This window comes from Ostrinia furnacalis, unplaced genomic scaffold (assembly GCF_004193835.3).
Source record: "Ostrinia furnacalis isolate ACB-3 unplaced genomic scaffold, ASM419383v2 OfSCF2054, whole genome shotgun sequence".
NCBI classification, from domain to species: Eukaryota; Metazoa; Arthropoda; class Insecta; order Lepidoptera; family Crambidae; genus Ostrinia; species Ostrinia furnacalis.
Window position 1 is genome coordinate 579,508 of NW_021132293.1, and position 14,805 is coordinate 594,312.

At 34.9% G+C, this 14,805-nt stretch overlaps 4 protein-coding genes across 5 annotated transcripts; 2 read left to right on the top strand and 2 right to left on the bottom strand.

The window, feature by feature from the left end:
* Positions 1-4,844: 4,844 nt before the first annotated feature.
* On the top strand, positions 4,845-6,707 carry THG (tRNA-histidine guanylyltransferase). The gene is made up of 2 exons (XM_028306973.1): positions 4,845-5,778; positions 5,847-6,707. The coding sequence occupies exons 1-2, from the start codon at positions 5,200-5,202 to the stop codon at positions 6,177-6,179; spliced, it is 912 nt and encodes a 303-aa protein (XP_028162774.1). The 5' UTR covers positions 4,845-5,199; the 3' UTR covers positions 6,180-6,707.
* On the bottom strand, positions 6,227-8,273 carry VhaAC39-1 (V-type proton ATPase subunit VhaAC39-1). The gene is made up of 4 exons (XM_028306972.1): positions 8,041-8,273; positions 7,446-7,954; positions 7,047-7,301; positions 6,227-6,922 (listed from the first exon to the last, which is right to left on the bottom strand). The coding sequence occupies exons 1-4, from the start codon at positions 8,159-8,161 to the stop codon at positions 6,761-6,763; spliced, it is 1,047 nt and encodes a 348-aa protein (XP_028162773.1). The 5' UTR covers positions 8,162-8,273; the 3' UTR covers positions 6,227-6,760.
* A 327-nt stretch (positions 8,274-8,600) lies between these two features.
* On the top strand, positions 8,601-10,206 carry LOC114354551 (succinate dehydrogenase assembly factor 4, mitochondrial). The gene is made up of 3 exons (XM_028306975.1): positions 8,601-8,677; positions 9,110-9,209; positions 9,539-10,206. Exons 2-3 carry the CDS (start codon positions 9,155-9,157, stop codon positions 9,835-9,837), a joined length of 354 nt encoding a protein of 117 aa, XP_028162776.1. The 5' UTR covers positions 8,601-8,677; positions 9,110-9,154; the 3' UTR covers positions 9,838-10,206.
* Positions 10,207-10,472: 266 nt separating this feature from the next.
* On the bottom strand, positions 10,473-14,387 carry l(2)37Cb (DEAH-box helicase 16 lethal (2) 37Cb). Of its 2 annotated transcripts, none has more exons than XM_028306970.1 (6): positions 14,280-14,387; positions 13,696-14,091; positions 13,317-13,453; positions 11,595-13,158; positions 10,827-11,229; positions 10,473-10,710 (listed from the first exon to the last, which is right to left on the bottom strand). In XM_028306970.1, exons 2-6 carry the CDS (start codon positions 14,025-14,027, stop codon positions 10,486-10,488), a joined length of 2,661 nt encoding a protein of 886 aa, XP_028162771.1. In that variant the 5' UTR covers positions 14,028-14,091; positions 14,280-14,387; the 3' UTR covers positions 10,473-10,485. The 2 variants fall into 2 exon arrangements, with proteins under 2 accessions (XP_028162771.1, XP_028162770.1); XM_028306969.1 differs by having other exon boundaries at positions 10,474-10,710; positions 14,288-14,387.
* Positions 14,388-14,805: the final 418 nt, after the last annotated feature.

Genomic DNA, 14,805 nt, shown 5'->3' on the forward strand with positions numbered 1-14,805 from the left:
AAAATCGAATAAAAGTTAAAAAATGTCTATGACTTTGCGATTGTTTTTACTTTTTCTAGCTTTTTTTTTTTAAATTAGTTTCTTCCTTCTTTCTGAGCCCCGAGCCCCGATTACGGTAATTTTTAACGTCAACAATCCAGACACGCTTCTCGATTCTGCGATACGATTGGTCGTTCAACAGCGTACGTCAGCTGTTTTGACCAATCGTATCGCAGAATCAGAAACGCGTCTGGATTGTAGACGTTAAAAGTTACCGTAATCGGGGCTCTGCTCTCTGTTTAAGTCTATGCTTCGCTGTCAAACTAGCTGTCAAAACGACATCGCGATACGGATTTGTCAAAACAGCCTTAGGGTGGGTTGCACCATCTTAGTTTAACTTTGACAAACGTCTAAAATCTGTCAAACTCCATACAAAAAACACCGGTTAACGTCATAGTTACGTTTAAAGTTAGGTGGTGCAACTCACCCTATTGGTTTTCGATCGAATCCAAGCTTATCACCGGGGTTTTAGTAATCGCAATGAAAATGGCGGGTGTTGCGATTCGATTCGATTTTGATTGAGTCTTAAATGCATGTTGGCTAAGCCTTTGTATGGGAAATTTCAATCCAGTCTTTCGATTATCGATAGGTAGGGCTTTGCGATTCGATTTTTTGCCGTTTGACTAAGCCTTTTTTGTTATCGACCTCTTTTGCGATTTGTTTATTTGTTTGCGACTGGTTTGCGATGGGTTTGCGATTTTAAAGTGCGTTTTGACTAGACCCNATTAGAGTAGATGCAGCAAGTTGATCGTCAAAGCGTGCCATTCCGATATGTCCAAATGGACATACATGGTCGAGTGATGTTCATGTACTCCGATTACAACAATCGGTTACGATGATTTTACGAGGACAGTAGTACGAACACGGTAGAAAGAAGAAATTATTTACGGATTGAGAATTGTAATTAACAGCACAAGTAACAAATAATTAATTAGAATAAAGTAGCAGTAGAAGAAGTATAAAGTAGCATTGTTTTTAATACATATCCTGCGATGTACTCTAAAAGCTAAAACCATGGTCCGTGTATGTGGTGCACTAATACCGATCACAAGGAACCGTACTTACTTTTATAACAATAAGACACACACTGATCCATGTATTCATGCACTTGACCAATTTTTGTCTTGAAATGCTGGTAGGGTAAAAAAAATAACGAGATTTGACGATTTATAAGAATTAATTTATTTAAAAAGGTAAATAAAGATGTTTTTGGTTTTGTATTTAAGAAATTATCAGTTTTATCGGAATTAATTAATTGTCGAATCGAGTCACACGATATCTTTCGATGACTTTGCGAATGCAGTACGATGATACGATTATTTTTACGTTGCGGCAATCACTAAAATTCGCTAAAATGACACTAATGACGTTTAAAAAGTGGCACGCTCGGCTTCATACAAATTTTTTCACATGCTGCATCTATCTTTATCTGTGCGAAAGCCCGATTCATACTAGTATTAAAAAAAATATTGACATTAGTAGGGATGTGGTGATGTAATTAGCTGGCTGAAATTTGCGATGAAATCGATTACGAAGGAATTTGATTTTCAATGCAATAGCACAGAATAATAATAAGTACCGGAAAATGGCGGAGAAAATACATGAAAAAGCATGAATTATATTTTGTTTCTATTACTATTCAGGCAGTTAAAATACACCACCGTTTTTACATACATAGTTTATTGTCTTTACAATGCAAATGGATGAAGAATACACGTGCGTGCGTCAATGCTCGCTCGTGATTGTCCTGTCTATTAGATATCACAGGAGGTGTAGTCACGGGTAGTTTGTTTTCGATGCAAACTCGCGGAGATGAACAGAGCCCCGATTACGGTAATGTTTAACGTCTCCAATCCAGACGCGCTTCATCGATACGATTGGTCAAAACAGCTGACGTATTATACGCTGTTTTGATCATTACGCTGACCAATCTCGATTCTGCGATACGATTGGTCGTTCAACAGCGTACGTCAGCTGTTTTGACCAATCGTATCGCAGAATCGATGAAGCGCGTCTGGATTAGAGATGGGTAGTGGGCAGCGTTGCCAGACGTCCGGATTTTGGCGGGACGTCCCGATTTTTAAATCAAATTTTAATGTCCCGCGCGGGACAGGCTCGGTCCCGCTTTTCGGAGAGAGACACTTACTTCACCAGACTATTGTTTAAAACGCCATATTATTCTAAAGAATAAAACTTTTTTAATTTCGATTTTTGTTTTTTTTTTCTTTTTTTATTCTAAAGACGAATTTAACGATAGAGTAAATCTGATTTAAAATGTAATTTTTTTGTTAAAATACATTTTCTATGACTACTTTTGCTATCTATTGTCACGTAAACGTAATTTTAAGTCAAATAAAAAGATAAATATTTGAAAACCTTTGATTATAGGTATACGTTTTTTTACTATGTCCCGCTTTTGACGGAAGAATCCCGCTATTTTCACTCAAAAAGTAACAAAGTCCCGACTTGGCGAAAAAAAAAACTGGCAACGCTGGTAGTGGGTAAAAACCCGTTTCACCCGATTGGGTTAAAACTGGGTGATTTGGGTAAAAACCCGGTTTTTACCCATTATCACCCATTCTGGTGGGTGAAAACAAAAATAGCGTTTTTTTAAAGTGAGAAGTGGTATTAGTTGCTTAGGGGGCGTTCTAGTGTTACGTAATGCAATCTGGGGGGAGGAGGTCTTGAAAAATGTTACAATGCGTTACAGTGGCGGAAGGGCGGTTCGATTTCAAGTTTTTAAGCAGAAGTACTTTGTAGGTAGTTGGTGTTGTTCACAGCCGATATGGATAGATGCAGCATGTGTCAAAAATTGTATGAAGCCGAGCGTGCCACTTTTTAAACGTCATTAGTGTCATTTTAGCGAATTTTAGTGATTGCCGCAACGTAAAAGTAATCGTATCATCGTACTGCATTCGCAAAGTCATCGAAAGATATCGTGTGACTCGAATCGAAAATTAATTAATTCCGATAAAACTGATATTTTGTTAAATTTATAGCTAGTCTGACTGTGGATTGAAATAATTTTGTAGCGGTAGACGTTATTGTACATTATTAATTTTCTTATTAATTTATAAAATAATTGGTCACATCATCATAACGTGATCAATTTTACGATTTGGCCACGATATAAATGCATATTAGTGTTAAATTTGACTTATTACTTATTAATCAATAAACTTAAATGAGAAAAATTCAATAAAAATAAAGAAAAGATGCCAATTGAAATAATTATAAAATTATTTGTTTTCACCCGGTGTAAACACCCACGGGTGGAATGAAACGGGTTTTTATTGGGTTTTTATCCTCATGTGGGTTTTTATTTACCCGGGTGGAAACCCATCTCTAGTCTGGATTGGAAACGTTAAAAGTTACCGTAATCGGGGCTCAGGCCTGGCAATAGTAAATAGTTAAAAGTTGGTTTACTCAGGATCCTTGTTAGCATGTCACCGTACTTCTCGTTATCGTACTAAACTGCACATACTTTATTCTTACCCTTGTGTAGGTAGATGCGGAGTGCGGCATAGGAAGTAAGATATTATAAGTTTTTTTTTCTCATTAAAGCCGTACGGACTATGGAATTATACAGTGTGAGTCACGTTAAAGTGTACATATGAAAATAGATGAAACTAGACCTATTTTTATCGACAAAAAAGAGGTCAAAAATTTTTTGAGATTTTTTTTTAATTTTTTATAGAATTTTTTTTCTTCAAATTACTTATTGTAAAGAAAACGTAATAACTTTTAAACTAAGCGGTATATCCTGATAAAATAAAAACAGTAATAATGCTAAATAACAGGCGATACTAAAAAAATACACAAAATACAAAAAAAATGCCAATAAATAATAAAAAATGATACTTTTTGAAAAAAATCTGCTTTAAAATTCGTGTTTTTTTGGTTATTTTATAAATTTCTCCAAAAAATGCCCCTATAACCGGTGGTTTTTATTACTTTGTATTATTTTCTATCGTATTATCTTTTTAAAACAAAAAATCGCATGTCTCTATCCCTAATGTCCTTGCCATGATCACAAATTATTGCGTTCCTACTAAATTTCTTCTAAATCGGTTCAACGATTCTTGAAATAACACCATTTTATAAAATAATTGGTTACATCATCATAACGTGATCAATTTTACGATTTGGCCACGATATAAATGCATATTAGTGTTAAATTTGACTTATTACTTATATTAATCAATAAACTTAAATGAGAAAAATTCAATAAAAATAAAGAAAAGATGCCAATTGAAATAATTTTAAATTATTTGTTTTCACCCGGTGTAAACACCCACGGGTGGAATGAAACGGGTTTTTATTGGGTTTTTACCCTCATGTGGGTTTTTACCCGGGTGGAAACCCATCTCTAGTCTGGATTGGAAACGTTAAAAGTTACCGTAATCGGGGCTCTGAGCCCCGATTACGGTAACTTTTATAACGTCTACAATCCAGACGCGTTTCTGATTCTGCGATACGATTGGTCAAAACAGCTGACGTACGCTGTTGAACGACCAATCGTATCGCAGAATCGAGAAGCGTGTCTGGATTGTTGACGTTAAAAATTACCGTAATCGGGGCTCAGGCCTGGCAATAGTAAATAGTTAAAAGTTGGTTTACTCAGGATCCTTGTTAGCATGTCACCGTACTTCTCGTTATCGTACTAAACTGCACATACTTTATTCTTACCCTTGTGTAGGTAGATGCCGAGTGCGGCATAGGAAGTAAGATATTATAAGTTTTTTTTTCTCATTAAAGCTTTCATTACATGAAATGTTAATGTATACTACGTACGTACGGACTATGGAATTATATTTAAGCTTGTAATTTTACCATTTTGTAGTTTCGAGGAATTCTTCAATTTGCCATATCACATTGAAAATCTATTCTAGCACTTTGTATCGCTGTATGAATCCTCAACATCAATTCGGTCAGCCTTTCGGCCCCCCCGCTATATACGCGCATGTGTTTGAGATTAAATTAAATACAAGGTTATTATCTTGACCCATGAATCGATACTTCAAACTTTTATGTGTGATTACATACTTTACTTATGATCGATCCCATCCCTATTTATTTTTTCTAAACTGTCCTGTCAGTGTCACTGTCAGCAGAGCTCTGTAAACGTAAATAATATAACCTCAAATAATTGCTACGTTAATGATTTCGTGGCCTATAAAAACATTAAAATACCTTACTATAAGTAATTTTCAAAAGATGGCTAAAAGTTCCTTTGAATATGTTAAAACCTTTGAAGTAGATGATACTCTTTTACCAAACACATGGATTGTAATAAGGATAGATGGAAAATGTTTCCACAAATTCTCTGATGATCACAACTTCAGCAAGCCTAACGATTTAAGAGGTTTAAATCTTATGAATTATGCAGCTTTTACTGTCTTCAAAGAGTTTAATGACTTGTTATTAGCTTTTGGACAAAGTGATGAATATTCATTTGTGTTTAAAAAACATTCCACTCTATATAAACGAAGAGCGTCCAAGTTACTGACAACAGTAAATAGTAAATTTTCTTCATCTTATGTATTCTATTGGAATAAATTCTTTGGTGAACAGAAACTAAAATATCCACCTACATTTGATGGGAGAGTAATTTTATATCCATCAGATGAGAATCTAGTAGACTACATGAAATGGAGACAAGCTGATGTTCATATAAATAATTTGTACAACACAACTTTTTGGAATCTTGTCCTACAAGGAAATTTAACACCATCTCAGGTAAATAAAACCTTATGAAGCTAAGATTAATCTACTTTACTCAGTTTTAACAATAAAATTACTTACAGGCGGAGAAAAGATTATGTGGGACTGTTTCTGCTGATAAAAACGAGATTCTTTTTAATGAATTCAAAATCAACTATAACAGTGAACCAGAAATGTTTAAAAGAGGTACTCTGCTGATGCGCAAAACCATTTCAGATGAAATCATGGGTAAATCAATTAACCTTATAGTAGATACTCATGATGATATGTTAAAAGATAGGTTTTGGAAGGAAAACTCTTTATTATTTTTAAAATCTCCAAAACAAGGTTTACCCTATGAGGGGCCAATCACAGAAATGATAAAGGAACAGTTGGATGCCAAGAAAAATAGTATCCAAGAATGCACTAAAAGTTAAATATGATTCAAATATGTTAATGTAAGTTTATAAAGTAAATAAATAAACATTATTTAAATAGGTTTATTTCTATCATTCATCTAAAGATAAGACAATGTATATTATCATTGGACAATATTGTATAAAGATTTTAGTGTGTGCATGATTACATGCATGGGTGTGTTTGTTTCATTGACCATCAATTAATTATGTACATTTTATTGAAAGATTTCCTACAATAAAATTTTAAACTTTTAATGTTTGAATTTTGTTTAAATTATTAGATATTGTTAAACTAAGCCTAAAGGTACATGAAAAGAATACTGTAACTAGAGTTTAATCTATCAAATAATACAAGCTATGAAATATTTATATTTATAATAATATAACAATAAATATTTTTATACATTCATGATTTGATAACATTTTTATTTATTTAAACCTCATAATTAACTTAATTTACAATTATAACTGTTATTTATGCATAATATTCTTTATCACTATAATGTTGAAAGTTACATACTTTTGATTTTAATTTAACAGCATATGGTTTAATGTCATAACTAAAAATGTTTCAAAATATTTTTACCACAGAAATGTGTTTAGAAAATTGGAATGTAGTTGTCAATTTTTGCACGGTGTTTCTGAGCAACACACTCACTTATCCATACAATGTTTCTGCATTCTTGTTCCTTCAGCTTGAGGTAAGAGTAGAACACACCGAAGTGGAATTGTTGCAGGAAAGCATGCACATTGAGGCTTACCTAAAATTAAATAAGTTTTTTTTGTAATCTTTGTTATTTGACTGATAGCTTAAATCAAATCATACAATTTGCTTAAAACATGGTGGTACAATGATTAATGAATATAATATATAAAATTACATACCTCATGTTCAAAGAACTTGTCTTCCAATGTTTTGTCACCAACATTATTGCCGGCACCTTCAAAAAGAGCAGAATACTCAGCGTAGTATTCAGCTACAGCTTTGACCTGTTCATAGTCATCTGCACGGGCCAGAGCAGCCAAACCATCGGGATTCAGTTTTCCACAGCGTGGGTACAACTTAACACGGTCATCTTTGGACAGTTCAGTACCAAAGGAGTTGATGGTAATGATAATTGCACGGCGGTCAGCTTCAAACTAAAATAAATAAACATTTTGTTGATTTAAATTTCCTTAGCATAAATATAGCTAATAATCAATTAATTTTTGATACATGCAGCTTGAATTTTTTTATTTAGCCTGTACCATAGTGAATTTATTAATAAACAGATATTTACTTACAGCCAAAATTTCACACATAACATCAGCTGTAGTTCCACCAATTTGTTTGCAGAAGTCATAGAAAGCTTCCAAATAAGCTTTGTAGAGAGTGTTACGAATGATCTCAATGTTCATTTCATCCAAGTCTTGCTCACTGATGCAATCAACAAAAAATGGAGCCAGTGGGGTGTCGACCAGCACTGCATTGTATAGCTCGGCCGGTGTGGCTGCTACATGGATGGCTTCCATTTGCTCGAATGAGCCCAAGGGATGGCACTTGGGAATTAGCTCCGAGATTGGGCGCTGGTGCAATGTACCAGTGATCAACAAGATGATGTTGTCAATCATGTAACTGTAGGTGATGAAGTCCAAGAATGTTGATAGAGGCTCAACAGAGTGGTTTCTCAAATGCTGAAATTCAATAACAAGTTTCTCACGAAGCTTGTCATCGATGGTTGAAACGGAAAGAGGGCTGGGCTCATTAGCTAGGAACGTCCCATAATCAGTGCCTTGAAGATGAAGTTTTAAATCTGAAAATTATTATACACCAGTTTTAATTACGATTCAGTCGTACCAAAATACATTAAATAATCAAGAGTACGGTATTTCCACCCACCTTCCAAGGTTTCGCACTGCACCAGGTTCAAGTAGTCAGATTGTTTGAGGATACCACACTTGAATCCTCGGCATAATCCTTCAAGGTATCCCGCGTCAATGTTGAAAAGGCAGCCCTTCATCTTTAACACTTATATGCAAGCACAATTTGCAGTAAAATTCTTGGCTTCACCAATTTATCAGAAAATGTCTCGTTCTACAAAGACAGAACAAGATGCGAATGAAATCGATCATATGATTCGTGCATAGACAATTAACATTCTATATCATAATTGTCTATGGTTGTCTATGACACCAGAGATTTTGTAAACAAAGAAAGCTTACAACAACAATTGTGCAAGCCAATTCCAATTATGTCTAATTAAACGAGATAGATTTAAATTGCTCTAAATGCATTCTTTTAATCGTAAATTCACACACCTTAAGATGTGGAGGGTAGGAGATACTTAAGAACTTTTGGATCATTGTTTGCGTTATTAGTCAATCAAAATTTGCCACATAGTTTCATATAATATCCTCGACTTCAATCCACAGATTACAAATTTATTATTCCTTTTTCCTGTCATTTTGAAATTTGATTGATGATCAATCAAAATCACAGATCAAAATAAAAACAATTCGCTTCTGAAGAATTATTGTAAGGCCTCAGCCTCGAACTTAGCGGGCAGCGGGGCGGCGGCGGCGGCGGCGCGGGAGCGGCAGGATCTTATGCGTAAAACCAAATAGACCGGTTCTCGAAAACAGCGGCGCGGCAGCGGGGCGGCAGCGGGCAACGAGCGGGCAGCGGCGAGGAAGCGGGCAACGAGCGGGCAGCGCACTCCTTCTTTTGCCCACAATAAATCGAGCGTTAGGAATAAATTTGAATATAAATAAAATTGTCGCCGTTGTTCAGACATTTCGTTTGCGAATAAAAACAAATATCTCGACAACACAACCCCGAACACAACACTTCGCCGCTAAAGCGCCGCGCGAGCTGTCCGCTTGTTTCGAGAACGGGTCTGCGTTGCCCGCCCCGCTCCAGCGCCGCCGCCGCTCCCGCCCCGCTGCCCGCTAAGTTCGAGGCTGAGGCCTAAAAGTGTTTTGAATATTTATTCATTGAAAACTCCTAGCCCAACATGTTATTAATATCAAGATTAATGCATATTACTACCAGGAAGCAACTCTGTAAAGGTTAGAAGTGATGGGCTCAAAATTTTTTCTTACATTGTCATTGATCTCTGCCTTAAACAAAAGATCTGCATCATAAATGAATAGGAATACTACATAAAATAATTGCATTAACACCTGTTGTCTGTCAATGCATTATAAGACATTGTAAGCTTTGATCACTGCAGATGCCAAAGACCGTAACAAACCTGGTGTTTATTTAATAATTACGACATGCCACAGGTAGCAGGCAGGCTCTGTTTATGATATCATAATGTTGTGACATTGTATCAAGTTTGAGGCAATTATGGCGCATACAAAGTATTTATTTTGATTGCATAATTTGTTTTCAGCGCATACAAGTTCTCTAGTAATGTTCCAATATGCCCAGAAGTCAAATATAGGGATGGATGACAACCCAAAACCAGGAGAATCTAAGAGAATGGCAGAATTTCGAAAAAAATTAAGGGAAACTACCCCTATTGATGATCTAGGTGATCAACCCCTTAATCACCCTGAAGTTAAGGATGATCCCTTGCCAGCCTGGCCCGATAACACAAACCCTCACACAGGCGAAGTTGGAGGCCCACGTGGACCTGAGCCAACAAGATATGGAGATTGGGAAAGAAAAGGGAGAGTGACAGATTTTTAAACTACATATTATAATAGAGGTTTTATTGACACACATCTCAAATTCTAGTCTTGCTTATAATATTATTAGTTCAATGTGCATTCTAGTTAACAAAAAGTTAATGTCATCTCTGTTTTCTTAGGAGGTTGTGGTTTTAAAATGTTCTGTGTATGAGGCCCTAACATTCCAGGCAAATCAGACAGGTAAATTACTGTGTAAGTTTTGGACTCATTCTTAGTGACTTTTTAAATTGACATAATTTATTTATTTAAACTTTTAAAACCTATAAACAGTATTCCTGCAGCTACAATCAGCAGATTATGCGTAAAGAGTTGCTAGGCTACTAAGAACTATTGTAGAAATAAGTGTTGAATAAACATGATGCGTTTACCCACATTGTTTTATTTCATTTATATTAATCCAAGTCTTTTTTATACACAAAATAATGACGAGCCAGAGAAAGGGTTTCATCCGAAGAATAAAACACCCCTCGCGGCGGGTATGCGTTACTCACGCTTTCGCGCCACACCGCGATTTTGCGATGCCATCCTATATTTTACGATACAGGTCCTAAATTGTACTTAGGAATATTTAGAATCTCAAATGATATTTATCAATCATCGCTATAACGAAAAAGTTAAAAATAAAAATATCAATTCTAGTTAAAAGTTATTTATTTGTTGCTACTTTACCAACAGTTTTAGGCATTTTCTTATTAGTGGAGTCTTCTAATTCTTTAGATTTATAATAGTGTGGAGCAACTTCTAATAACCATTTACTTTCAATTTCTGTGACTTGACGCATAAATTCCTTCGAAGTAAATACTAACTCATGGTAGATTACCCACCGAGGTAACTCTTCAAATAAGGCACTGTTAGGATGAATCATGACAGTCTGAAACAACAAATTTTAAATAAATAATTGTTAATTTAATTTATGGTTAAATCTATTTGTTATTTAAACATATAAACAAATAATTTGACTAAAAGTATAACGTGAACTATACTTACTTGGTTATGTTTGACAGTCTTATAATGGCCACCCTTCGAAAACTTTGCTATGTGGTAAAAATAGCCTGCAGTAATAGCTTTTCGTATGTTGGTGTCTTCAGCTATACTGGACACCATATCAATTTCCACTCTCTCCATGAGGCCCGCCAACTGCTCACGTACGTCGCGTGCTCTCTTCATTGAACGATACTGTATGAAGTTTTCATAACACCATTGGACTGAATAATCAGATTCCACCCACTGGTTGTACACATTCATTAAAGTTAAATGATCACCATGTTGATGGAAAAAGTTTTTTCGAGCTGTGTCAGCATGTATTATTTTATCTTTGGGTCTATAAAAAACAGAGCTGTTTACTGATAACATTGCAGCAATAGTTACAATTTCTTCAGAACATTTGTATCTGAAAAATGAAAATTAATATTAGGTATCATCAGCATCATCATCATCATCAACAGCCCTTTATAGTCCACTGCTGGACTATGAGCCTCCTCCACTATAGTGGAGGGTTTTGCCATAATCTCCACGCTTGGCAGGCATCATCAGCATATCATATATTAATTTATTAATCTATAAAAACCATCATCTTCTTCGACAGAAAATAATTAAGGTCGTTAGGTATGTATAATGGTGACCACAGCAAAGGAAATCTCAGCAAAGTAATACATACACTAGAAAATAATAACTGTATTAATATTGTGCAGTAATAAAATAATGGCCTTCTTTATAAAACATAATACTAGTATTGTTTTCTATGTAGGTACTTACTTTTCACTTGCTAGTATCATTTTAGCTAACATTGGATCTGTGGGAAATTCAGCCATTCGTCGTCCTGCTTTAGTTAATTCTCCATGGTGATTCAATGCTCCAAGGGCATATAATTGTTCCAATGCTAGCACCAGTGTTTCATGTGGTGGTGGGTCAAGAAAGTCAAAATGAATAAGATCATTAATTCCCAATGCCTTTAACGTAAGAACAGCATTTCCCAGATTTATTCTTTGTATCTCTGGAACTGTATTATCTTCAAGTTCGTATTTGTAAGCCCAAGCTGTATACAGTCTGAAGCATTTGCCGGGAGCTACACGCCCAGCCCTACCCGCTCTTTGATTAGCTGACGCTTTAGAAATTGGAACAACCATTAAACTTTCCATGCCTGTTTTGGAATTGAAATTATTCTGTTTTGCAAACCCTGGATCAATTACATATATTATATTGTCAATGGTGAGTGATGTTTCAGCGATATTTGTAGCCAATACTACTTTTCGGGCACCTTCAGGAGTTGGTTCAAATATTTTTGCTTGCATATCACTTGGCAAATTAGCATAAACCGGTAAAATAACAAGTTCTCTCAGTTTTTTTCCTATTCTTTTGGTTCTTTCTTGTAACATTTCAACACATGTTTCAATTTCTTCTTGACCGGTTAAAAAAACTAATATGTCTCCTAGTGGTTGAGTCGCATGTATCTGTAGGACAGAGACAACACAGGCATCTACATAGTCAGCTTCTGGTGCTTTAGTATAATAGATGTCAACTGGGAACCTTCTTCCTGGGATTCTGAATATTGGAGCATCATCAAAAAAACTAGAGAATTTTTCAGCATCTAATGTTGCACTTGATATAAGTAGTTTCAAATCTGGTCTGAATCTAGTAATATCTTTCACTAGGCCAAAGAGAATATCAGTATGTAAAGTGCGTTCATGAGCTTCGTCAATAATCATGACACTATAAGAAGCTAAATCAGGTTCAGATAAAAATTCTCTGTGTAGTGTTCCATCTGTCATATACTTTATAACAGTTCTGTCGGAAGTACAGTCTTCAAATCGAATACTATATCCAACTTCATTTCCAAGTTTCACATTCATTTCCTGGGCAACTCTAGCTGCTACAGACATTGCAGCTACTCGTCGTGGTTGTGTGCATCCAATTTTCTTACTATCATCTGTAAAACCAGCTTCATAAAGATATTGAGGAATTTGTGTTGTTTTACCTGAACCAGTCTCACCCTCTACTATTAATATTTGGTATTTTTTAATAGCTTCTATGAGGGATTCCTTGAAAGGATAGACAGGTAGTGACTTTTTGGTTTCTTCAATGCTCATACGCATTTTTTGGTACTCAGATTTTTCTTTTTCTTCCTTTTTTTCTTTAGTGCCTTCCAGTTGAAGAGCTTGTATAAAGTCAATCTGTTCATCAAGTAAGAGTTCATATTCATCACGAGCTTTAGCATCTTTAGCACCAAATTTAAAAAATGCTGACTTGATTTGTTCTTGCTCCCATTTTCTTTGTTCAGAATGTGGTAATTTTTCATTTTCATCTACTTCAACATATTCACCTGTAAATGGAACCAAACTAATTTANGTAATTTATTTCAGTACATGGTCATAAATCTTACATCAAATTTTGTTTTATATGTATAAGTAAATCTAAAGTATAATCTTAATGAAAGGGCCAGCCTAAAACATTATTTACAAGTTACAGTACTCAATTTACCTTTCTCTCCTTTTCCCAAGTCTTGGGGCATGTGATATCTCTGGACATTTTCAAGTTCTCTTGCTTTTTCATGTTCTTTAGCTAACTGAAGAATAGTTTTCTTATGCTCTCTTTCTCTTTTTTCTCTTTCTGTTAGTCTGAAAATAAAATATACAATATGAAGGAACCTTTAATAAAATAAATAATTATTTCTCAATGATTAATTAAACAAAAGAATAGGATCAGAAAAGATTTTTTAATTGGTCATAATATAATGCTGGAGCCTGGAATCTCAATATTCAAGTGTTTAATCACTATCCATACTATGTGTATTCTTTTTAACTTTCTGAATCAGGGACATAGAGCACAATATTTATCTAATGAAGTAAAAAGTGCTTACATGCTTTCTTCAAATAGGTACTCATCATCTGCAATATCAGCTTCCAGCTCAACTACCTTATCTTCTTTACGTTTCACTAGATATTTTCGACGAGATTGCACTCGCAGTTTGGGTAAAAGCTTTTCTCTGTCTTCAGCCTCCAATTTTAATCGTTTAGCAGCTTCTTCATAAGATTTTTTACCAGACGCGTTTGCGACTTTCTTTGTTTTATTATCATCTCGACTTTTCAACCTTTTAGCAAACTCGTCTCTTTCTTTTAAATCCTTGCGTCGAAATTCTTCAGCGCTATCCGAATCTGACGATGAATGGTGTCTTTTGCTAGATTTATCCATGGTTGCTTGTATTTAATACAACGATGATCTAGCTAATTTGTTAGCAATGTATCATTATCACAATCTGAAATAACCAATAACCAGTAAGTAAAAATGTAAATTAAATAATTACAAATACCTAGTAACTAATCATAACAATGATTTGATTGCCGTTTGATGATTACAAAATTATATTACGTGTTTATTTATTTTTACAAGGTAACTTATGAATGAAATTTATTGTTTTTAATTAGATTAAATCATAAATATTACAATCATATCCTAGCCTAGTGTCTTAAAAATCACACGAACTATTAGATTAATTAAAACCACAAAACCACGACAAAACAAATCCGAAATTTAATCAACTTGACGTCCCTGTCTCATCTGTGCGTTGACGTTTCCAATCCATAAATGTGACGTTTCTCTTCTTGCCTTTTTTTTTAATTCGCTATTCTGGCTGGGAGGGCAAAGGGATCAACAAATGTTTTTGTTATTTATTATCAAAAAGAGTTTCCTCCCGTATCTAGAACGCTATCCGAAGGTCAGCAGCTGCTTCACCTTAACCATAATTATGTTAAGCCAATAAAATAGCTTTTCGGAAGGGATGTGTAAATATTTATTAAAAAAAAACATTCAACAATACTATAGCCTGACATGAGCCTGACCAGGAACATAAAAACCCTGGCATAGAGGCGCGTCAATTGCATTTGATAGTGCAACACTGGGTACAGTCGTACCTGTATTAAATTAATAGGCTAACTTTATGTATCAAGATTCAGGATTATGGGCTAATTTA

What these genes read in the sequence shown, in the direction of transcription:
- THG (XM_028306973.1), top strand. Translation starts at nt 5,200, where the DNA reads ATGATTTCGTGGCCTATAAAAACATTAAAATACCTTACTATAAGTAAT. An exon ending in GAAATTTAACACCATCTCAG is followed by an intron (nt 5,779 to 5,846) that starts GTAAATAAAACC and finishes AATTACTTACAG; the next exon opens with GCGGAGAAAAGATTATGTGG.
- LOC114354551 (XM_028306975.1), top strand. Translation starts at nt 9,155, where the DNA reads ATGTTATTAATATCAAGATTAATGCATATTACTACCAGGAAGCAACTC. An exon ending in CAGGAAGCAACTCTGTAAAG is followed by an intron (nt 9,210 to 9,538) that starts GTTAGAAGTGAT and finishes ATTTGTTTTCAG; the next exon opens with CGCATACAAGTTCTCTAGTA.
- VhaAC39-1 (XM_028306972.1), bottom strand. Translation starts at nt 8,161, where the DNA reads ATGAAGGGCTGCCTTTTCAACATTGACGCGGGATACCTTGAAGGATTA. An exon ending in TTATGTGTGAAATTTTGGCT is followed by an intron (nt 7,302 to 7,445) that starts GTAAGTAAATAT and finishes TATTTATTTTAG; the next exon opens with TTTGAAGCTGACCGCCGTGC. An exon ending in ACAAGTTCTTTGAACATGAG is followed by an intron (nt 6,923 to 7,046) that starts GTATGTAATTTT and finishes ATTTAATTTTAG; the next exon opens with GTAAGCCTCAATGTGCATGC.